Source organism: Motacilla alba, chromosome 1 (assembly GCF_015832195.1).
Source record: "Motacilla alba alba isolate MOTALB_02 chromosome 1, Motacilla_alba_V1.0_pri, whole genome shotgun sequence".
Taxonomy (NCBI): Eukaryota; Metazoa; Chordata; class Aves; order Passeriformes; family Motacillidae; genus Motacilla; species Motacilla alba.
This window is the reverse complement of record NC_052016.1, coordinates 83,600,148-83,624,985: the sequence shown is the minus strand read 5'-3', so window position 1 is coordinate 83,624,985 and position 24,838 is coordinate 83,600,148. Positions and strand designations below refer to the sequence as shown.

The 24,838-nt window shown below is 38.1% G+C and overlaps 1 protein-coding gene across 2 annotated transcripts in view; it reads left to right on the top strand.

Moving 5' to 3' along the window:
• ABCC4 (ATP binding cassette subfamily C member 4) overlaps nucleotides 1-23,212 on the top strand; it is a 142,458-nt gene extending 119,246 nt beyond the window's left edge. For both annotated transcript variants that reach the window (XM_038158844.1, XM_038158855.1), the window contains 2 exons: nucleotides 13,817-13,951; nucleotides 18,756-23,212. In XM_038158844.1, coding sequence (XP_038014772.1) covers nucleotides 13,817-13,951; nucleotides 18,756-18,863 — 243 coding nt within the window. In that variant the 3' untranslated portion in view covers nucleotides 18,864-23,212. The remainder of the gene's footprint in view (nucleotides 1-13,816; nucleotides 13,952-18,755) is intronic.
• Nucleotides 23,213-24,838: the final 1,626 nt, after the last annotated feature.

The following is a 24,838-nucleotide window of genomic DNA, read 5'->3' as shown; positions in this document are numbered from 1 at the left end:
AATAGGACTAGACTGGTGAGGTAATGTACATGGTCAACTTTCCAAAGCAAGGTTCAAACAGAGAAGATGGAGGACTACCAATGCATCAGCCTCTGCCATCCTTGCTCCCAACAGAGGAATGTTACACCATATCTGCCATGTTGTCTGCCCTGCCCCGCAGTGCGTTGTACATGCATAGAAATTAGGAAATACTTGCTGATTATTTTCGTAAAGGCAGTGATGTTCCCTGGGCTCTCAGGAAATCCACCTGGTTTGTGTCCTTGACATTATGTGTAACCTGCAGTTTTACAATTTCCTGCACTAAGAACACAAGCCCTTTGCAAACATCTTCTCACAGCTGGTTAATGAAATAACTGGCATAGAGGGCAAACTGTGTTCATAGGTGGAACTCAAATTTAACTGGACTTCAAGCAGAAATTAACCTTCACCTCTTGGTGGTAACCTTAAAAAGTACCTCTCAACTTCTGTCTTATGAAAGTGAAACATAATTGTTTCCTTATTTTTTTTTAACTGGATGCTCAAAACATTTTAAAATCTGTGATTGAGTTACAGTGGTTGCCTGAAGTACACAAAATGAAACAATTCCATCTGCTGAGGTAAGTGGTGTTCTGAGGAATAGGATAGATTGTGAGCTCAGTGATTATAGTTTACTTACAAAGAGAGAAACCAGCAGAACTGCCATAAGTAGTCATGTAATTGCAAGCATTTAACGTATAATAAATAGATATTTTCTTCTCTGGTGAATACCTCCCCACAGGTCTAATGGATATGTTGGTGTTTTCTACAACTTAAATGAACAAAAGATTTGTGAGGAAACAACTGTGACCTAATTAATAGCTGTGTGTGTTTGTTAGCTGTCCAAAGGGATTTCTGTGGGTTTTGGTTCATTAACTACCATTAACATGTTAGGCACAGAATGCGCTCTCCACAAATATGTTTTCCTAGCTTACCTTTATTGTCATGAAGTTGCAGTGAAAATGAAATGTTTTATTTACTTTTTATGCCAAAAATTGTTGGAATAAAGCATAAAAATCACCCTTTCCTCCAAACTATTCAGGATAATTGTGAACTACATAGCTACTCCGTTGCATTTTAAGTGTCCATACATTATTCTTACCCTTATGTTGTTTCAGTTTAGTCACTATTAAGATTTCTAGTTTCCTAATTGTCTAATAATCTTTAATGCTTTTAGCCTCTTTAGAGTATTAAGAAAGAGATTTGCAAAACGTGGCTTTGAGTCTGCAGTCAGTAGTAACTTCTAAATATTTTTTATCTTCTTGCATTGCTCCATTTTGGTCTTACAGATTTCTGTAAACTGGGGTGGAAAGAAGGGGAGAAGTCTGATAAAAAAAGGAGGAAACTGACATGTAACTTCATAACAGTCCTGTTTTCTTGACATCCTTACTCAGTTACTGATTCTGTTTAGGGGCAAATCAGAATTATAATCTCTTATTTAGAATGGTCAGAGTTATGGCAGGTGTGCTTCTGTTACACTTAATTACTTGGCTTACTTGGGCATGTAACTCCTAGAAGGAATAAAGCAGAATTTTGGAAGAAAAACATGTTAAAAATGCCAAGAATAAGAATATTTATCTAGAAGACTAACTGTTCCTTAATAAGGACTATTAATAAAATCAGCATTCATGGAAAATTAATTATTTATTTCAATGTCACAAAAATTGAGAAGACTTAACTAAAGAAGGCTTTTAGTGTGTTCTGTAATTTGCTTAGTCAGTGGTATGTTTTAGTAATTCACAAATTTAACTTGATGCAGATTCTTTTTTAGCAGGCAGAAATGCATGAAGAAAGAACCTAGTATTATTAAAAATCCTAGTTTTGTTTCTGTTTTAATTGAGACCTCTAGGTGCAATAACACCTATTTATAAGCCATCCCAAATCTCTGTTGTTTGCTATCGTGATAAGTTTTTTAGAAAGTGAAGGAAGAAGAGCAGAGATAGAACCTGGCAGCCAAAATATTAACAATTGTCTTTTGACAAATAATGAGTAATTTATTTTTCAAAAAAATTTTGGCCACACTTGTTCAGCTCTCTTAAATCAATCACAAATGTTCAAGCCCATTCCTGAACAAGTGGACATCACCTAGGGCTTTCCTCCCTTCCCATTGAGTCAGATTGAAGGGAACCTCCTTCTCTAAGCAGGGTCAGCACTAATTTCGCATCATGTCGCTCAGGACTTTTTCCATTTGAGTCTTGAAAACTTTGAGAAATGGAGATTCCACAGTCTCTGGGCTACCTGCTCCAATGCTTAATTATCTTCATTGTTAAATATTTTTTCTCCTTATATTCCAGTGAAAGCCTTTCTTCCTTTTATGGCAATTGTTTCTTGTTTTCCCACTGTGTCTCTCATTAAAGAGCCTTCTGTCTTCTCAGTAACTTCTTTGTACATATGGGAAGGTTGCTGTTAAGTCCCCTGGAGCCATCAGTTCTTCAGGGTGAACACACCCTGCTCCATCAGCTTCTCGTCATAGGTGTTCCAGTTCACTGACCACCCTGGTAACCCTATTTCAAGCTTGCTCAAATTTATCTTGCTTTTTCTTGTACTGAGGGGTCAAAACTGGTCATCATGTCTTGAGTGTGTTGGCTGCGGTCTCCAGCTTGGCATTGTCTGTGAGTTTTTTATTTAATTCCGTTTGGTTACTGGTTAAAGCAGAACTTTCCAAAAAAGAAACTGTTCACCTTTAGGGTTAATCCAGACATTAAAAAAAAAAAAAAAAAAAAAAAAGAACAAAAAATAATTTTGAGAAAGTCATGAGAAAATGTCAAGTTGGATGAGTATGGAAATAGGAACTGAACGTGAACTGTTGCATGTCTGCTCACACCCGCCGTAATAACCGGTTCTATTTTAGAAGAGAAGAAAAGCCTACTCAGGGAGGGAAAAAAGGAAGAACAGAATATATTTTATACAACTGTAGACAAATCTGGCCTCAGGAGTTGTTTTAATTCTCGTTTGTTCCATTCCCAAAACCATACCTCTGCTTTCATAATCCAGGTCACGCCTTAAGAGTATTTCCATTATATCTGTCCTGGTGATAAACACATTTTATCAGAACTTCAAACGCTTGGAATCGTTGAGGGAAGAGCTGTATTGTGTAACGTGATACTCTCTAACCCAATCGCCTCAATGAGTAATACTACATTGCACTTGCATAGGACCTTTCATCTGGAAATTGTAACGCTCTTTATAAACATTAATTAATTAAACTTCAAACACCTGGGTGAGATAGGGAAGTATCCATACAATCTTTGGAACCAAAGTTGGAAAGACTTGTTAAGTCAGCCCATCAAATAATACTACCATAAAATTATAATCCAGCGGTTTTCAAGCTCCTTTTTTTTTCTTCCCTCTGTGCTGCTCCAGCATCTAATAGGGCACTTTCTCATTCCTTTTCCTTCATTACTTTGAGAAGCCAAGTTGTAGCTCTTCCCATCAGGTGCTAGCAGTACCCGTTTTAGCTCTTTGGCACAGGTAGGCCCTCTGCTGCCTGGCAGAAGAGGAGGGTAGGATGAAAGCTGCAGTTACCCCTTCTGTAATGGATAATGCTGGGAGAAGCTCAGCTCAGGCTTGCTTCACTGGTCCCTCATTCCCTGTAGCTTCCCTACCACCTCAACAGCTGATTGATTCCCTGTCCCATCCTCACCATAGAGGGCAAAGGCCTTTTATGTAAACTACATCTGAAGCTTGTGGCAGCCAGTGGGCACCTCCCAAGATTTCCAGGGGGATCTCATAAAATCCCTGTCACTCATTCCTCCCCCTCCTCTCTGCTTCCTTCCACAGGTTGAGAAATGCTTTTTACAAACTCTGTTTTTACAGAGGGGAAAACAGAAGCATACAGAAATTGAGGCTCACCCAGGGACGTAGTGGTTCAGTAGCAAATAAAGTATATGCATCTGGCAAGAACCTGATGGAGTTGTTTGCTGTATATACTATGCTGTGGCCTCTCCAGAGGAAAGCCACAGAGTCAAAACTTGTGCATTTTTCAATGACAAGGATGTTTCTCCAGAGAGTTTTCATATCAGTGCAATACTTCTTTGAAATGGAAACTCTTTATGCAAGCAGAACTTGATCTAGTAATTAAAAACTGTCATTCAAATAGGAAGTTTTTGATGAGAGAATCATGGGAAGAGATTTGATTTATTTATGGGAAAACCTGTTGTGGTTACATTCTGAAATGACTAATATGCAGGGTAACAATACAATGCGCTTCACAGCCAGACCTGAGTTGTTTTTTTTGGTCAATAGAAAACGACTTCCCACGTCTTTCCGGTATGCCTCCCTCATTCAGTTATTCTCGTTTTTCTGATGTTGTGTTTGCCATGGTGGAACATCTGGGCCTCATAAATCAGGAACTGTGTTTCCTGTGCTGTAGATGTCTAACTTCAGCAGAGCAATTAGTCCACCAAGATTAAGTATAAACATCTTGGAATCAAAGAGAGAGTGAGATCCGTGCAACATGGTGTGTGGTCAGGCCATCACCTACAGCTATATAGAAAATGCTATGCAGCAGACAAGGTCTGAGTGCTTGTCTCTCTCTGGAGTTCCGATACCTAACCCAGTATTGCACATTAATATCCTTCATCCATCCAGATGGAGATAAGACAGTGGTAATAGACATCTAAGTGAATATGGTGGTGATGGCCATACTGCCCTTCCTTACCATGGGGATGACAGCATTCTTCCAGGAAGTGCAGAAATCTGTGCTCTGTCTTAAGAGGTCTGGATACAATGCTCCCTGTTCCCAGAAAAATGTCGTGTCCTCTATGTACCGAGGGCAGCCAGGTTAAGCCCTTCCTTTTGAAGAATTGCATTACCAGAAGTGCAAGAATCATCAGAGGATAGCAAAATCTGCTGAATCTGCAGCCCAGTGAGCGGCAGCGCTTTTGTAGCAGTGGGGTAGCCCCATCTGTCCCATCCCTCCTGATACCTTCATGTGAGCTTTCACTGCAGTGGCCCAGCTTCAGATGGAGATGTGGAGAACACAGGAAAGTAGTGGTGGTACACTTAAATTAGTAATACTGAGTTGGTCAGAAAAGCTATGGTCTGTTGCCTCTTCTTTAGGTGGCTTTCTTTTCCACTTATTTAAATATCACTGCTGGAAAATGAATGTGTTTTACAGCAAATCTCAACATTTTGTTTAGGGGATATTATGTTAAGTCACCAGGCACAGAACATGCAATCCTGGTTGTAGAACAGTTCTTTTTGAAAGCTGTGTCCCAACATTGGTGTTGACTCTCTGGTCTTCAGTGTGTCCATGTCAAAGTCTCCTTGCTGGAGAGCTGCCCACTGTCAGACACTGACCCTCAAGTGCTCAGGATGTCTGAGAGAGGTCAATTGATGAGACCATAAATATTCCTGGAGCCTGGGATGATAGAAAATTTATGAAAATAAGAATTTTATGAGTTCCTTCAAAATTCTAAAGCAGGACAACTGGATGGGTATAAAATGGGTATTTTTTTTCATTCTGTAACAGAAAGGTGGAAGAGGCTTTGACCTTCTATGAGCCCAGTATCTGGAGTGTGCTGAAATATTATTGGATATTATGCTTGTGCTATTGAAATCTGTTCTGTTAAAGAATGTAAAAGGAGCTTAATGGATTATAGTAGCTAGAATGGATGCCAAATTTTTACAACTGAGCATCTAATTCTTCTCAAAAACCTTAAAGGACCTTGTAGGTCTGAATCCAGTAATTTGAAGTAAAATTGCTACATTCATACTGGAGCACCTGCTGTCATTATTCAGAAGGAACAAACACTAATAAAGCTCCTTTTTTGACTCAGCCTCTGCCTTGAAAATATGGACTAAGGAATATTAGAACTAAATTCATTATTGTTTTTATTCAACCTAAGAAAGATTCCAACTGAGTTCTGGGGCCAGAGTCTCTTGAGTAAGGAAATGTGAAGACAAGAATATGAAGGGTACTCATAGAAAGGGACCTGCATGGAGAGCAAAGGGCCTGGAAACCATTAGGTTTCTCCTTTCTTTTGTTAACTCAAGACTTCCAGAGTTTCTGTAAGAGCTAAGAATTTAGCAAATAATTTTTCAGAAATGGTCAGTTTTGATTCTGAATAAAGGCAGTTTCCAGTGTTCCCAGATCTTCTGAAATTGGGTTGATGTTTACCAAACCAGAAGAGAAAACAAAATCCTCCATTTTCTTTCTTGGAATTTATTGAATTCCACAAATATCAGCAGTGAAGACATTGCTTTCAAAGCTGAGTAATACATGCACCTTTACCATTAAGAGAAGATTCTATCTTGGTGTTTAGGCCAGGTTTTGCATAAGATGCTGAGCTATGTGCCATGGTCCTGTGTCAGAGTGAGTCTTATCAGCTGAAATGGAGTGTCCGTGACAGTTGTGAATGTCACACCTAGCCTATCTGCCTCTAAAATCAAGTCAAAATCCCAGAGAGCTTGAAAATACACTAGAGTTCTTGATTCTCTTTGCCAGTTTTAAGCCACACTTCTCTAAAATATTGGCATCTTTAGTTCTTAAAAGCTGCTCCCATTTCAAGAGGGCTGCCCAGCAAGATTCTTCTTTTGCCTAAATAAAACAAGTAATTATTGAAGCAGTACTTCAGCCGGAAGCATTCAAACAAAGAATTTGAATTTGAATTTCTGCAGGAAGTGAAGCCAATGTTTGATAAACTTTGATCTCTCATCCTGTCAGGCATTTGTGTGTGAATGTGTTTCTATCAGTGTAAGAACAGGATGGTCGTATCATGTTTCTTTAAAGACAATGATATGGAATCTAGACTGTACTAGAAATACTAACACATCTTTAGAGAACAATTTTTGCTTCCTCAGGAATACTGTATTACTGTTTAAAAGCAAATTAGCACAGGTCATGCTGGTGGCTGGTGCCCTGAGCAGAGAGTTTCTGATAAGGTGAAACTCTGTGCATGGCAGCTGAGCCACAAGTTCATTGTCATCAGAAACTGATAAAACCAGGAGACATGCTCAGTCATCTGCAACAATATTCCTTAACCTCTTGAAAAGTTTAATATCCTTGTAGCTTAGTGACCTTTCTAAGACCCTCGAAAGCCTTATTAAGAGTGGGATTTTTTAAAGTGAAGTATATCTCATATCACTTCAGGGCCACATTTGAGCCATCCTGCAATCCCAGTTGAGAAATGTGGCTTTGCAGTGGTGGAAGCTGTCATTACTGATTGACCAAGGGAGAGTTTTGTCAGGATGTAGGTGTTTTTGTCAGCTGCTGGTAAGCACTGGCATGAGGCCACTTCATACCCTCTGAAGCAAGGGTTGGACTTACACTGCTATATCAGATGTTTGGAGGTGAGGGAACTCTACCATACAAGAGGCATTTGCAGTGTGTGGTTAACAGAGTTCTTCAGCAAGACACAGAAAGAGTTCAGAAAGTGATCATCACTAGAATAAGTCTCATTACTACAGATGCCATCGGTATTTTTTCCCCACGACATTCCATCCGGCTTGCAGTGGCATGCCATCAGTTGGAGGAAAAGAAGGTAGATTTTTTAAATCTCTGCAAAAAGCCTAAAGAAAACCTGTGTGAACCAATTTACCAGGCAGTGCTGCATGCTCAGTTTTCCCTAAGTTGCAGCCAAAAATAATTTCAGTTTAAAGAAACACACTTTTTCTGATTACAGTACAAGATAGCTAAAGTTGCCTTTTCTTTGAAGCAGGGGATAAGGGGGTACATGTCAAATCCTAATGACCAGTGGCAAGTCTGGCATTGTTACAGCAAAGTTAAACTGCTGAGGTGAGTTGTTTGGAAAATCTGAAAATAATAATTCAGATTATAAGAAGGTAAATTCCCAGGTCTACTCTGCTCTGTTAATGTACATGATACATGAAAAATACATTATTTGACACCAAATTTGTCTGGAGTTACTGGTAGAATAATCTGTGTTGGAGCCCTGAAGGAGCATGGGGAATGCTTTGAATAAACCTGAAGGCTTAAGAAAAATCAAAACAAAAAAACCAAAAAATAACCAACCAAAGCTCCAGAAATAAAAATAAAAAAAAGAGAGGAAACTTTCAAAAGAAAAGAAAAGAAAAAAAAAAAAGTTTAAAATGGTTTCTGAGTTATATTTGCAGCCTTCTGAATGTGCTTCGATGTTCACAAACATGTTTAAATAGGTTGATATTTATAAATGATTCCTCAGAGAAGTATGTGCATGTTTCTGATCTGTTTTGACAAACCATGATGAGACAGAAGAGACAGAACATGCTTGCATCTGAACTTAGTGCCAACTGGAGTACAGGCTGTTGACTCTTTCCCACAAAGCTATGTATTGTCTTGGGTGAATATATTTCTTATAATATGATGTAACCAGAAGCATCTCCTGAATATTCTCCTCTTCCCAGGACTTTATTGAAGATCATCTTGATGTATGCTCTCTGAGGAAAACATTGTTCAAAGTTGTACTCCTAGCAGAGTTTTGAACTTTAATAATGATTTTTTTGTTTGGTGATGTCTTCTCCAAGTCTAAATTAAATCAGATGTATTCCCAAGGAGATAATTTCCTTGAATTATTTTCCTTTTGAATAGGAAATAAAAACATTTATGATCAACTCTTAAATGTCCCATTTCCCCTCTAGCTTAATGGTGAATATGAACGTGAATAAGAATACTAGTCATTCCTCAATAATAATTGAAATAAATTCCCATGCCCCCCTCCTCTGTTGCTGAATACTTCCAACCTTGGATTGTTTTTTTTTCTCAGAATGTTTTATAACTATTGTTCTCTTGGTTTGTCTGCTTTTGTTGCTGAAAGTTAGAAAACACAGAATTTAGAACTTTGTTTTTTGTGTCTATGGATAGCTGTAAGTACATGGTGTTTGTTACAGCATTTCAGAAGGCCCTTGTTCTTTCTCTCTCTGTGGCCAATGACACTTCTTTTACGTATATTCATCTGCAAAGAAGATTGTAAAATTCACTTACAAAATGAGTGTTGGCTTCTTCAAAGTCATGTGCAACAGGACAATGTGGATTATATGAGGAATCATGAAGGAGAAAAGGTGTTCTCCTGGCTCTGCTGCCTAGGTTTCTGCTGGAAACTCAACTATCTTGACGTAGCATCCTTGTTGTTCATTGTTTTGTTTTTCTCTTTTCATGGTGAAATAGATTTCCTGACTCCTTTTTCACCATTTTATGTTTTCCTTTTTGTCTTCCTTCTCCCTTCCTCCCCCCTTTTTTTATTGTGGTTAATACATTAAATTATGAAGCTATGGATGGAAGTACAGCAAAGCTTGGGGGTTTAGGGAGGGACCTAGGCAAATTTGGGATAGATCCCCTGGTAGGTTACAGCTGAGGCAAAATGTAGTGCTCAAATCTTACCCAAATTTAGTTCAGCAACATTTTTGTGGCATAGGCAAATACTCCTGGGCTAGTTAGAGTTAACATAAATACATTTAAATGGCTAACAATCTTCTCATGTTTGATATTGCAGGTCAAGATCAAACACTTCTTTTCTGTTTCTCTGTCCTTCCCAGTCATATTTTAATCATCCTCTTTCTGTGTTATTCTGTGTCCCAAAATTCAAACAAAGTGCTGTTCAAAACTGTGTTGTCTTCTACCAATATGGTTCTTAACCTTCTGGAAATATCACAACTCAATGGGCAGTCACTGCCCCATACTATTCAACCAGGATGAAACATTAGGTGAAATAGAATTAGATGGCATGTGAGGATTTTACTCAAGAGTAATACCTAATTTGAGCCCTGTTTGAACTTAATATGTCTCTGTGTTGCTGCTTGAGTAATGCTAATTTGGATAGCTACAAGTAAAGATGTTTTCACCATTCTCAGAGAGGTGAGCAAATTCCATTGAACAGCAATTTTCCTGCATGTTTTCTTTTGTATGATTGCCAGCAGCCAATTTTGTAAATTTTGTACCATTGGAATTACTCTTTCATATGAGAAAATCCTGTTGAAGTAATAAAGGTGGTACTACAAAGGCAAGAATAGTGCAGGCAAGGTAAAAGAAGCTGCCAGTGCAAGAGGGTGGAGAATCTGGCCCTGGTTTACATATGACCACTTTGGGTTTATATAACTCTTTTGTGTTTGTTTTTATTTCACTCTGAGCTGTCTTAAGTATTTCACAGGCAGTTAGCTCCCACAGAACGATCAAGTCTTTATTTCCTGTATTTTACAAAGAGTCAGAATGAGGAGCTGAAAAGTTGAGTGATTTGCAGAAAACCCCTCTCTCAATATCTGCACTGCAGTCTGTGATGAAATTCGAGTCTGATTCAGAGTCAAGTGTTCCTGTGTGTGTCCTCCACAATCTCCCTGCTGATCTGATTTCGCCAGCTACAAGCTTCTCTGGCTCTTCTGTATCAAGTTCCACTGGTACAACTGCCTTGGGACGCATCTGGGTTCGATTCTCTTGTATTGTGCAGTGATAAGCGTCGCAAGTTGATCGGAAAATATGTGGCTGGTAAACACCAGATTCCACCTTTCCTGAATGATTAGCTGGCTTTTTGAAGTCCTAATGATTTTAATTTGGCTTGGAGTCAGTGAGTAAGAGTATGCAAAGCCTTAGCCAAAGTACCTATTTATTTATGTAAATCTTATCAGCACACATTTCTTCAAAGAAGAGTACCTATCTCTTTGTCTAAGTGCTTTTTAATAAATATATAAATATATATATATGTATAACTACCAAGTAAACCAGCTTAAATTTTCTCCATTGTCTCATGGATGACAGTACTTAGTAGAAAGTGGTTTTCCATGGTGAATACGGTTTATAGTGTTCTTGACTTGTAGGAATGATATTGTCTGTTTGGTTTCATTCTTCATTTTTTATTTCAGATTTTTTTTTTTTTTAAGTAACACGGCTTATTTTTCTGTGGCTGTTCTGTCTTACCTTTATAACACAAGTTTGGGTTTTATTCCCAAAGAAAGGCTATGACTAGGTTAATGATTTGTTCAAATTGTGAATGGAGTTTCTCCGGACAGAAATTGCTCACTCTCTCTGTTCAACTTCTGGACTTGACTGGTTTAAAACTTGCCAAGGAAAAATATTTTTTTTCCCTTTCCCTGGGTTCTCTGGAGGGGAAAGATTGTCTGTGTTTGTAGTTGTTTCAGGTATTTGCAAAATGAATATTAAAATTGCAATACTGCAGTATTACCATTTTTTAAAACCCTCTACTTGTCTATTGCAGTTCTTTACTAGTAAGAGACACATTTAATGAAGATGCTTTTTGTTTCCTTTCTTAAGAAGTGCTTGCATAATCTAGTGCTATGCTGAGAAAAACTTTACTTAAAGGTGACACAGATGCTCTATGCTGTGGCACCCTGATTTAAATGTTGAATTGCATAGGATAATTTATTGCATTTTTAAGGAAGCTGTCCTTAACTGTGACATACAATGGCTTAAAAATGGTTGTGATAAAAATTATATTTATAATTAATCATTAAATGTTCAGAGTAAATTGGATATGATTAAGTACACTGAAAAGTCAGCATGTGTGCAAGTATAGTAGGTGAAATACTTCATGTATTAAATGACTGTATGTTGTGCTGTGCAATATTACTAGTATTTAAGATTTTTCTATGAGCACTTTCTTCAGCTGCAGTTCCAAATCATATTAGAAATCACTCGCAAAGGAAATTCATAAAATAGGCTGGGCTCTCTAAGTTAAAAGCTTTTGAAAATAGCAAATATTTTCTTGTAGGTTTCTGTGCATACAGTTCATAAAATTAGATGTAATTATGCAGCTGTTTGTTGTCTGAGTTATTTTCCATTCAAATGCCATGTACTTAATTGAACCGGAAGGGAAGGAGTGGGTCCCTTTTCCTTGGTGCTGGGTCTCTGGTGTCAAAGAAATCAACAGTGATCTTGGCACTGCAGTATTTTCACACTGGTCCAGGCAAAGGGGTCAGTTCAACTGTGCCCCTTCCCTGTGGGCTTTGTCATTTACTGGGGTCCAGGCTGCTTGGAGATCTGCCAGGCCCTTGGCCGTGAGGATGTTTGGTTTTATGGAGCTGCACAGGCAAAGGACACGTTTGAAAGTTTCCTCACAGGACTCTGAATTTATCTCCAGGCTTGTTGGAGGTTCTTCTTTCAAACAGAAGTTTGCACACTATTTTTATTACTTTGGAAGTTGTCCTCACAATACCTTTTATTAATTTCTTTCCTGAAATCAACAGCTCATTTTTTTTAGATCTTTCTTTTTTTCTCACAAGTATGTACACCACAATTATGGCTTGAGTTATGAGTCCTTGAAGTCCTTTTGTTGTGGCAATATCTTTGTCAATAGCACGCCTGTGCATTCTGGGTTTTTTTTATTTACATAAGAGCAAAAATATTTTCTGAATTGTTTTCTCACATAAATTCTTTTGCTTTTTTTTTAAACTCCATTACTCCTACTCATGGTGTAAAATACTAAACTTGTAGACTAAAACCCAAATCTCTTTCTTGAGTCAATACCATTAATTTATAAGCCAGTTAAGTATTTGAGTGCATTGCATTTGTCAATATTGGCTTTTCCCTGCTATTGTGTTTCTCATTCTCTTAGGTTAGTTAGGTGTATCTGAACCCCTGGTCTATTCTTATCTGCACATTTTTGTGTCATTTGCTGGTTTGTCACTTCTCTGACACCTCCTTTTTCTGATGATTAACATAAGTAGCTACCACCTATGCCAGAACAATATGGCTCCCACTAGTTCCTACCTGTTCAGCTTTCTACAAAGAAAGCTGCACTGTTTAATTCACATCTCTTGTTTTCTGTCCAGGTTTTTGAAAAGCTTTGTTCTTTGTAGCATGGTTATTTAGTTACACCAGCTACCTTTCTGGAAATCCGTATAAACCATTTTTTCTTTAGTTTCTTCTGGTGTATTAAAAATGGTATCAGATTTGTGATTGCTAAAACTGTGGAGAATGAATTCTACCTGTGATCTGTGTGTCTTCTTTTGTTTTAATGACTGTTTCAATTAATTTGGTGTCTTACATCAAAATATGTATGCTAGTCTAAAATTTCCTTGAATTAATCCTGTAAAGACTTTTAAAAATGTAAGTTCAATATTTGCTGCCACTCAGTCCTTAAATGAAGTCACTAGTCTGAGAACAGTTTCTTAGAGGTTCAATCAGCTTATTCTGTAAATTTTCCTATATTTTTGACTGTGTATATTCTCTGTGGATCTCATTGACTTAATGCTTATTTTATTTCTCTGTTGTTCCTTCTTTCTCCCTTTCTCTCTTTTTGGGTACGTGTGACCATGGTGGCATCTGATCTTTTCTTTCTTTCTGATCTTTCTGATCTGATCTTTCTATGTGGAAAGAATAGGGTCAGGTTTAAATATCTTTCTAATCCATAGTAGGCAAAAACTGATGCAAGAAATTGTTTATCTTTTCAGCAACACCCTCATTTTCTTTAATTACACCTTCACCTCTAATTCAAAAGACCTGCTTATTCTCCCTTAACCGTCTTGGTGGTTATTGCGTGGTTTTTACCCACAGCTGTTTACTTCAGAGCCCATTTTGAACCTCTTTGTTTCCTTCTTACACAATGAATCTTATAATCTGCTTTGTTGGCTGCACAAACATTGTATTTCCATATTCTGCATAACTTCATGTTGGATTCCTATAGGTGGAATGGCTGTAGGGCACTCTAAAATTGTACAACAGGTCTGTAAACTGAGAAAGTGCTATACTAGTTTGAAGAGGACAGAATTCCTTTTCAGGGTACAAACTTCATCTTAGCACTAAAAATACGTACATTTCCCCCTTGCCTGTAGTCGCCTACATTTGGTTTCTAGTCTCTAACATTTAGTTTTTAATTTTCTCATGTTAATACATTGGTTTCTGCTGATTTAACAGGTTTTAGATGCGGGAAGACTGAAAGAATACGGTGAACCTTACATTTTGCTGCAAGAACAAGACAGCTTGTTTTACAAAATGGTGCAACAAGTGGGCAAGACTGAAGCGGCTTCTCTGATTGAAACAGCAAAACGGGTAATTTTAGAAGAAGAGATAATTAAGTTTGTCTCTACAGTTTGTTTGTCTCAAGTTAGCATATTCAGTGTTGCAGTAAGCCTTCCGCTAAAGGATCTGTCAGTTTTGCAAGGCAAAGCCATAATTTTCAGTGAGATATACACAGACCTCCAAATGATACATGTATTTATATACCCCAAGTTGAAAGACTGGATTTCTTGCATCCTTTTGTGTGTACACAAAACAGTAAGTGTAAATAATATAGGACATACTTGTGCTGGGCATTGATCTTAACTTGCTGTGAAAAACACATTAGGGCTGCAGAATCAAACATTTATATGTTATGTCTGTATTTTTTAAAGGGTCCATCAGACTTTAGTTGGGGCTCAGTCTCTGTGACCATGCTATGGTCCCCGGGGGTTTGATCACATTCCTTCTGTTGTGCATTCCCTTGCTTTGTTCTTGTGCCCTGACTCTCCCTTCTGCACCAAAGATGAGCAGAGTTCAGCTAAAAAACAGATGTTGAATGTTTTGTCACCTCCTTGTTCTCTGCAAGGTGCTGTTCCTGATTTTGAACTATTCAAATCCTACTCAGAGTACAGAATTATTAATGTAATTGTGGGCATTCCTCTGGCAGTCAAAGTGTTTAAGAGACATCAATGGATTCGTTTTCATAATATGCCTGTGAGGTGAAGCTGTATCATCTCCACTTCTCAGGTGGAAAACTGAAGCAGAGATAAGAAGATAAAAAAGAATGACCTGTGATGGAGGATCTCTTTGACTAGCTTTGGCTTGCTTTCTTTTTTCCTGATAATTTACCACACAGCACATCCAGAGCAAGACTTAATTCCCTCAGTGCCAATGAAATTTCAGCATTGTTCCAGCTGAGACTGGCAGTGCTCATTTTGGAAGGAGCTTGCTTGGAACCCATGTAACTGTGTTTTCAGTATGTGAGTAAGGCACTGGTATAAAGCAGGTAACAACTTAAGAGAGCCTTTTACAGGCGAGAAGCAAAGCTCTTTAGCCTTTATGCTTTCCTTTCCTCAAGTTGTTGGATGAGTGGAGCAGAGCTAGAGGAACACAAAGTCTAAACTGTTACCCGGGGAAACAACAGACCAATAGAGAGAGAACAACACACAAAGACAGGAAACGAAATGGCAGGTGTTTGACTATTTTCCAGTAAAAAAATAAATGCATTTCCAGCACGCTGGATAAAAAAGGAAAAGTAGTGCTGTCATGGAGGCTGTGTGCTCTCGTCCGGATGCTGTTTTACTGGATTTTTTTAAGATCAGGGAAGATATATCTGTGTCTGTTCATATTCTCAGATTTTATTTTTAAAGAGTTTTTCAAGTAAAGCACTGTAGCTAAGAGCATACACTATAAATTCTTGTGTGGCACAAATTGCAGAACTGAGGAAACAGTTTTGTCTTGAACTAAGCTGTGTTACAAGTTCTGCTGTCCTCTTCCATTGCTGCAGTGCAGCTTCATTTATTTTCTTATTAGAAGGGAATGGGTTAGCCATGCTTTCTGTGCATGACAATCTGGAGGTTATATAAATGGTATTTAAAAGGGTAGCTTCAAATTCATGTGACCATTGTTTGTCTGTAAAGTGAAGGCCAGCTTCCTAAGGCTTGCTCCTTGGAAAGACAAGAGGTGAGGCTGTCCAGCTGTCATCTGTAGAAATTTAGCTATGTCATGCTGTCATTCCTTCCTTCCCTGGAGCCCTCCTCAATTGCACAATTGCATTCAAAGATGATTCAAAATGTATAAAAATAATTGCCTGATGTTACTTGCCCATATAGTCATCTGCAGTTACCACATCAATGTTATGTGATTTTGTACAGGAAGGGAAGAGATCCAGGAACCAGTCTCTGCTGAAATGTGGTTTGATGAAAAAGTGTGCTAACTCCCAGGCTAGAAGGCAGATACAGGCTTTAGCATCTGCCAAGAATGCAAAGCATGGTGCTTATCCACACTCGGACCAAAAATATGGGAACCAAGAGACTGTATCTCCAGTCAGCAGCTACCCAGAAGCAGAGTTACAGTTCCTTCTGTTTGAAGGACTTGGACAATTCAGGGGTTTTGTTATTGCTGTCCCTAGTGCTTCATGCCTACTTTCAGAGAAGTCGCTTAGTCAGAAGAGCTGATTCCAATGGCTTTTCTTTTTACACTACTAAGTCTGCTGCATGTATTGCTGTTGGTTTCCCACATTCCTACTGTGGTTACTAAGAACTGTTTTTATGAAGAACAGCTTGCTTTCTGTTTTTGGAAAACAGCATGCTGCACATAAAAAGAAATGGTAATATGACATACATACATACTTTTCAAAAAGCATTGCAGTGGGTTGCTAAGGAAAATGGTTTGGAATGTGGCTATGCTTTGGCAATGATTATTTGAATTATTGCATTTTGGACCTGAATCTTGATTTATTTCAGTTTGGACCCGTACAACACAAACTTGTACCAAGATCTTCTTTCAGTAAGCTGAAACTTCAAATGCATTTTCTGGAAAAGTACTGATTTTGCATATATCCTTTAAGTGCAGATTAAGAGGTGCTACACATCTTAAATTAGGAAGACTAACTTGGACATATTTAAGAAACATAATTAAAAAAAAAAATCTCATGAGCCTTTTAGCAAAGCATTGCAAGACTGAGCTATTGCTGGAACCTTAGCTCAGGCTTCCAGATTGATCCAGTTGCTATTGTATGGCTCACTTGGTCACTCAGTATCCCCATTTTTTTGTGCAAATGTCAAAGAGAACAACACAGGCACAACTCAAATTGGATACTGCTGAGTATGCATTAAACAGCCCATGAGCCTGATGCAACTGAGTTATGCTTGACATCATGAGACTGTTTTTATCTTTCCTCAGTTTACAAGAAGCTGCTAGGAGGAAATCCTGTGGGAAAGAGAAATAATCGTCAAGCAGTGAAAAAAGAAAAAAATAAAAAAGTGCTCAATTATTCAGATAAACAGAAGTTGGTGTGTTCTCCCGGCTCTTGGCAGTGTTGAGAGAGGCTTTTCTGCAGGCTTTGGTGGCATCAGGATAGGAATGGGTTTCTGTCAGTCAGGTTTGAGTACTTTGAGGGAAAAATAAGGGTTGTTTTATTTCACTTTAAAGCTATGACAGATGTGTAAATATTAAAATACTAGGTGTTATCTCACCTCAGTGATTACTTTTAAAAAGGTTGCAGCTCTGTTGGCAGTGGAAGAAACTTGTATAAAGACTTGGGCATTTAATATCTTGAGGGATTGGGCTCAGGGGAAGAATTGCAATGAGACAGTTGAAAAGCAGCTGCCATTTCATTACATCTCTAGTAATGTGCCAAGGTTTTCTATTAGCTTTCCATTAAAAAAAAAATCACATTCAAAAGCTGCATTAAAAGTATGCCAAAGTTTTATGTTTTAAACCAGGAACAGGATGGGAATACTGAGGCTGCCGTCTGCAGCCTGTGTGCAGTCAGCAGCCTCATTAACTTCCCTCTGTTGCATCCGATTGTGACTGGTTACTGAGGAATGTCTCTTAACAGGACTCCCAATTCTTCTGTTGATTCAAATCAGACTTTAATATTCTTTGAAACTTGTAAAAGTGCATATACCCTGCATTAGTGAGTGCACAAAAGATGACAGTGGTACTTACAGGAACATTTTTGTAGAATGACTATTTCTTTTTAATCTCATGTGTCTTATACATATATTCATGTATATGAAAAGGACATTATTATCAAACAAACTGAACTTTGTTGACAAGACTCTTAAATATAAATTGCAGAAATGTTTCATAAGCTGTACTCAAAGCAGTCTGACTATGAGACCTAACTCGTGACATGTGTCAGGTTCAGAAAGATAGTGTATTTTCTGTTTTTAAAGACTCAAACAAAACTTTTCACATTCTTCTTTGAAAAAAAAATTGCATTTGAAGTCCTTTTTCACCCAACACATTTTTAGATAAGAGCACACAAGTCTTGACATTATTTCATTTTGTTATGCGCATCTGTCAAGGAACAGAGATATGATACAGCTGCTAAAAACTGATGATTGTGGAACAGTGAAACTTGACAGCATTTCATTTCCTTTATGTTCTGATTATACATTTATCAGGAAACCTGTATCTCTTCTAGTTGAGCTAGAAATTGGTAGAATTCAGGAACTCAAAGGCTTGGCAAAGAACTGTCCTATTATTTGGTATCATCTTACGTTTTAGAGAAGTTGCTTGGTTGAGTCATTGTTAAAGCTTTTGCTTCTTCTTTCATTATTGTGGTTCACTATCCAGAGATCACATTTCTATAGGCCCTATAACTGCTCTGCAGCACAAATTAAAGGCTGGGATATTTCATACATATACTTCGAAGTTTCAATGGTTGTCAATCACAGTTTGTAAAATATAGGGATTACAACCTGATTTTAACATCCAAATCCATTGTGTTCATTTTATGTGTGAAAATGAGAAACCCTTGTGCAGACACAAGATTTCACAGCTTCTTTGTCATCCTGTTTTTAATTTATCTCCATGTTTTGAGCTAGTGAAATGATTTTACTTATCAGTTTAATGTAAAGCGATAAAACATATCTATTCATCTGAATTAACAAAATTTGAGGGATCGACAGGTTGTGTGGGATTTTTCGCACATTTTGTAAGTTCATGTCGTAATTTTACTAATTTTTCAGCGATATGCATTAACTGAATGCCTCTAACCTGAAGTTCCTGTTGTGATTCCTTAAGGATATGTATTTATCTTTACTATATTTATCTCCAGAAATATTGTTTGAAGCTAAATGGACTTTGGTACATAATAACTCATAGAATCTAATATTTTTTCTAGGTATACTTCAGTAAGAATTACCCAGAAGTTGTTCAGAATGGTCAGATTGCCACAGACTCCTCCTTGGATCCTTCCTCAGGATTATGCATAACTGAAACTGCACTGTGATTCCTCGTTGCCTTAACTGTTCTGTGTAGAATGTAAACCTGAGATCATCTAAACTCGATGGCAACGTTTGCAAGTGTCAACGGGGGAGGAAAGGGAGGGGGGCAATTCTTTGCACTGGACATCCTTCCTATTTAATACTGAGAAGAAAATTTATATTGTCCCTGTTTCTTTCATTTTCAGTGCAATATGTTTTTCTTTCCAAATAATTATGTTTGTATTGCTAAGGAAATTAGGCAGATTCAGTTTTTATTTGAAAGTTATGTGGTAGAGATCTCTTTTATTTAAACAGGTGCAGGACACCTAACAGGTCTAGTGTGCATATTTGGAGCTTAGTAAAATAATTGGAATGTGTCCTTCTTTTTTCTTTTAGAAATACTTTGAGAGCAAGCAAAACCAAATTTTTTCAGCGTCTCTTTAGCATGACAGCTCTGTCTGAACAGCAGATTTGGTAGTGTGCAGCTCACTTGTCTAGAGGACCTGTCACTCTACCTGTCACAAGTACCTATGCAGGCTGGTAGGAAAAAAAACTTGAAGAAGCCAAAAACACTTTTTCATTTTGATAGAAAAGTACTATATACTTTTTTTTTTTTAAATAAACAGTTCAAATAATGCTGTTCAAGATGAATGTAAATATTAGTTTTATTTTGCTAAAATCCAAATGCTGAAAAATCAATCTCAATCTTCTGTACTTCAGAAGAAAATTACCACATTTGCACTGAAGAAATATTTAAATAATTTAACATACATTCCTCTTTTTACCCAGGTTATCAAAGAAAAAAAGGTATTAAAATAACTTGAGGAAATGTTTGAATGACATGTCATTATACCTAAATACTGTGTAGTACAAAGTTATCATCAGCACAACACATTGAAATGTATACATTATTTGCATTTATTGTGCCTTAATATTTGTGCCTTCAAGCCAAAGCTGTAACTGCAGGGTACACAACAAATTCATTAGATATATGTTAAAAATACGTAACTTTAGTTTTGCATCAGGGGTTCTGTTGAGCTTCAGCTGTGTGAAGTTACCATCCTGCCAGAATAAGTAGGAAAATACAACCTGTAGTTTCAAATGGCAGTTGCTGATAGAGAGGAATGCGGTGAGAGAGGGGTTCAATATTCATAAGTTACGTCCTGATTCAGCAAAGCACTCCAACACGAAGGCACTATTCCCATGTTTGAAAAAAAAATAACCAAGCAAGTGCTATGCTGCTTCAGATTTTTTCAAATCTGAAAAAAATCGAGCTATTCTTTGAGGTCCGGTAGAAAATACATCTATTCATCCTGCTGTTTAAAGGCCACAGGAGAGACTAAAAGGCAACAGATTTCTTCAGGACATGGAAAATATTGTGCTTTTTTAAAAATACTAAAGATGCTTGCTATTACCTTTGTAATGCCGAACAAGTGTTACTTTCTCAGTGTTCATCCAGTTGTCTAAAAGTAAGGTAAAACCAAATGTTTCTCATTTCAAGGAGTTCTGCCAGAATGCAATTTAGTCAGATACAAAGTTACTTCTTACTGAGAAGTAAATTGAGGCCAAAGCCTGTGCCTCAGCATAACCACTCATCTTGGACATATTCCTGCTTGGTGCCAGCCCAGCTGAGAGGCAGAATCCTTGTTCCCCTGTTACAGCATCCTCCCTGCACTGGGGCTTGCTGTCCTGCTGTGAGATCCCAGGAGAGAGGGGATTGTGTGTGCAGTGCCACCAGGCAGCTTTCTGAGGGACAGGGACTTTTGGAGCTTGTGGAGCAAACATCAGACATCTGTACCTGCTGGTAACATCCTCTTAACGTGCTTAAAAATCATTAGGGGGGAAGTTACAAAATGAGATGCTTTTGCCCCTAGCCTTTTTTGTCAAGTCCTAACACTTCTCCTGCAGCGTGTAGCACCTTACACTGTAACCAGCTCTACTGAGATCAGTGGAACTGAACTTCACACAGTGATGTGCAGCAGGAGGCTTGTGCTACATCTGATGATAAAATACCAGCCAGCCAGTCACCAAGACATGTGGCACAGATGTGCTCATGTGTGCAGTGCTTATGGCAGGTCCTTATGAGAACACACCAGCCACATCCACTTTCTGTATTGTTTGGCCCTTCCCTGAGCTGCTGCAGTCCACTTTCACAGTGTCCTAGCACACAGTCATCATCCTGTGTGTTCTGTGGCTGGTTTTTTTTTTTTTTTGTTGTCTGAAATAAAGATAGGGCTGTTCTGCAGCTGAGTGAGAGCAGTGGTTGCATTGCACAGGTGTGTGAAGATGTAAAGTTTAAATGTGTAAAGTCATGTTAGATAATCCTAGGGGACTGTGTAGTGTAAAGAAAGTTCAACCTCATGGCCTTGTCCACAACTGCCTTTTTGACAAGGATCCATGGATCCGTGTCCAAACTCTGCTCAAGCTTTGCCATGGAAGAACCTCATTGGAGTGGTGCAAAACACAGCTAAGGTGAGCTGACCAGTAAGGCAGTGCACTTCATCGAGTTGGGAGTTTGAGCTCCTTTGTTTATCTTCTTTTTTGAGAAGTGTGAATATATTCAGAGTCTGTGTTCTACAATATGGAATTCTTATTATTTTTAAACACTTAGTTCTTATAGGAGAAGAAATGTGATGTATAATACAGAGACTTTTAAATACTATAAGAGAATAGTAAGTTTTCCTGGCCATACATACCTTGAGTTTATATTTTTTTATCAGACCCAAGGAGATCTGCATGCGTAAACCAAGGGTATAATTACAGTTTTAGTTCATTTCAGCCCTGAAATGAATCGATGGTAAGTTATATTTCTGAGCAGAACTCCAAAACGCTGGCTGCTGCAGACTCACTCGTATGAGACCCTGACTGATTTAGCTATCAGTCTATAAGCTAGAATTAATTTGATCCTGTAGCTTTTTGAATGTGCACAAAAATGTTAGGTATCTCTGAAAATGCTGATTCTGCTTCTCTACTTGTTTTGGCAGGACACTACTTGCTGCAGGTATCAAATATCAATATAAGACAAAACAAATTTCTTACAAAATCACACTTGAAACCCATAAATTGCTGAGTAGAACAACTGATAGCAAGTCATTCATGTCTGTCATTGGCATTATTTCATCCTTTTGGTTTAAAGCAACAAAAATATTTTATTCAGGAAACTGGTTTTGCTGGTATTGTTGATAGCTGTTTTGTTCAGATGTTGATTAAGACCGACTGACCCACTTCATTTTAGTTGGGTAAAAAAAGGTGCAGCGTACCTGAATGGCAGAACTCAAATCAGGGGAAGAAATAGGCCTTCATGTGGTGAAAGTCTTGGTCTGTTAAATGAATATATTATCTTTCCAACAAGGTGTTTTATGTTTCCTTACAAAGAAAAATTTAAATAGTTTTAAACTTCCATTTTGAAAAATGTTGTGCTTTATTTGGAAATAGCAAAGCAGGTTACTCTAAGTTGCATACCTTACTGGGGATCTTGGAAAGAGAACTCAGTCTCCTGAGTTATTTAAATATTTAAATAACTTTATAACCTTTAAAATATTTCTTTGCCATGAGGTGCCTTAAAGTATTCCAGAGTCTTATTTCTAATAAATATAATTTTATACAGTAATACTGAAAATGATCAGTTACAGAACTGTTGTTTCTTAGGTGTAAAAATCTAGGAACAGCCTCTACTTCTGATCTTGAGAATTGTTTTTCACACATTTGTTTTGGTATGTCTTTGCTCCACCCCTTCTCCAGAGACCACTGTGAGCCGACAGAGCATGTTGGCATTTCCAAAGCCACAGTTTGCCAGGATAGACTATTTCATCTTTTACTTATTTGCTTGTTTTAAGGACAAAAATTCTCTTTAGTGAACTGCACCATTTTCCAGATAGGCATAATCTTCTGTGATACTATTTGTGCTGCCCTTTGGAAGAGGGAGGACGTTCTGATCATCCTCAGTACTGCTGTTTGCTTAAATAATGCTGATGGTTTCTTTTAGCCTTCCCAATACACCTGTGAAATAAGATTGCGAAAAGAATCAGCAGAAATGCTGCTTTTTTGTTGTTGTTTAACTGACCCTTTGAAATATCTCACTTCAAATTTTGCCTCTTTTTTTTTTTTTTTTTTTTGGAGGGGGGAGAAAGAGTTGAAATCACTTCTTCCTTGTGATGATGATGAGCGTGACAGTTTTGCAGAAGATGTGGCTTTCTGTGTATGTTTTACACTGTGTAACAGCGCGCTGCTTTTTCATCATTTTAACTCTGGTTCTGTTTTGGTTTGGTTGTTGCATTTGTTGTAATAATTTGACTTTGGCATTACTATGGAATGATTTCTTTTGTGGACATTCACATGACAACTGCTGTCATACAATAAAAGGCATTTCTCAGAAGCCTGTCTTAAGTCTGTTGTCATTGCAAATATGTGGCTGAAGGCAGAAGTTACGGGCTGAGCTAAGTCGGGACATGTCTGACATCTCAAAACACCTCTCGGTGGCATCAGTAGCCCCAAGAGCTGAAAATGCACTTGGAGGTACAAAACACAGTAATACATGCCAGCTTGGTTTTGCCAGTTTTCTCCAGTCTGAGATCTCTCAGATCACATTACCAAGATTTTAACTTTAATTGCTGAAAAGTATTGCAAATAGATTTTTAAAAACCATGGTGGAAGAACCCCTGAAGTTGCATCAGTGCAGACAGGGTATGGTCTGTGCCCACAGCAACTGGCAAGCTCACTGGGCTGGACAGTGGAAATGTGGAAGATCAGTGGGCAGAAGTGAGGTGGGTTAATAGCGTAACTCCAAAATCTGCTGTTACCTCTCAGTCCTGTGCTTCTGTCTGATGAGTTTGTTGCTTAATTTAGCAAGATGCTCAGAAACTGCCTTTTTCTGAAAACCATGCAAAATTCCTCCCTATGTCTTCCAGCTGTCGCAAGTACTTCACTGCTATTTTGATGCAGGATTTATAGTACTGGATGAATTGTGCATTTGTCAATAATCCCTCAGTGCAGCAAGTTGCAGGACCTGGTACAATATGAATTGTCATCTCTCCTCTTCTACCATGGAACGTGCATTAAGAATTTCTCATATTTCTACCAAAAGTCTACCTCACAACCACCATGCAGCTGTCTTAGTTGCCTCTAAGTGAATTTGGCTTGGGTTGTCACAGCACAAGTCACCTGTGGGATGTGCAATATCCATCTGGAGCTATATCCTCCCAGAACAAGCACTTGCCAAATGTGCCTGCTCCTGTGTTAATACAAAAGTTCTCTTTAAGAAGTGGAAGAGGGAGATTTGTTCCCTTGCCTGAAAGAGAGCTGCTGATAAGTAACAAAGCTAGAGATGATTTTTAGGGATCTGCTCACAAAACAATCATGAATTTCATAAACTCTGTGTTTAAAGCTGGTTTGGAGCAATATTTTGATTAGATTTGCAGCAATATTAATGTACAGAAAATCAGGGCCATACTCTGATGTATGAAATCAGGTTTCCACTGTCTGCACCTTGGCACCACTTAACTCCCAAACTGGCCTGGACTCAATAGCTTCATCTGTTTTGATATACAAAATTCCCTATGGATCTTAGCCACAGATCCAGCACATGCTTAAAAGTACAATAACCTTGAGGAGAAACTGGAGGTAGTCCCACTGCCATTCAGGAGCCAGGGCACATCCTGCTTTTAAGTTGCTGGGCTCAACATGGATACAGGGATTATACTTGCTTTCTTCAAACACATGAGTTAAAAGCTGCACCACAGCTCTTGCCTCTCTCCTGCATGGGATACCCTGTTTTTTTAGAGATTACTTTTGGGTGTTGTTGGTTTTCCTTCAGCTGAGCTGCTTGGATCTTCCCATCTAGTGCATGACCAAAACCTAATATTGAGGATCTTTTTGATGGGAATGTTCACCATGAGTGAATGACATGGGGCATTGTTTACACCCGGACAAAGGAAAAGCCTAGATTCAAGTCCAAGTTCCAGGGAGTATATGCATTTTATTTATTGTCTGTAGAAACACCAGG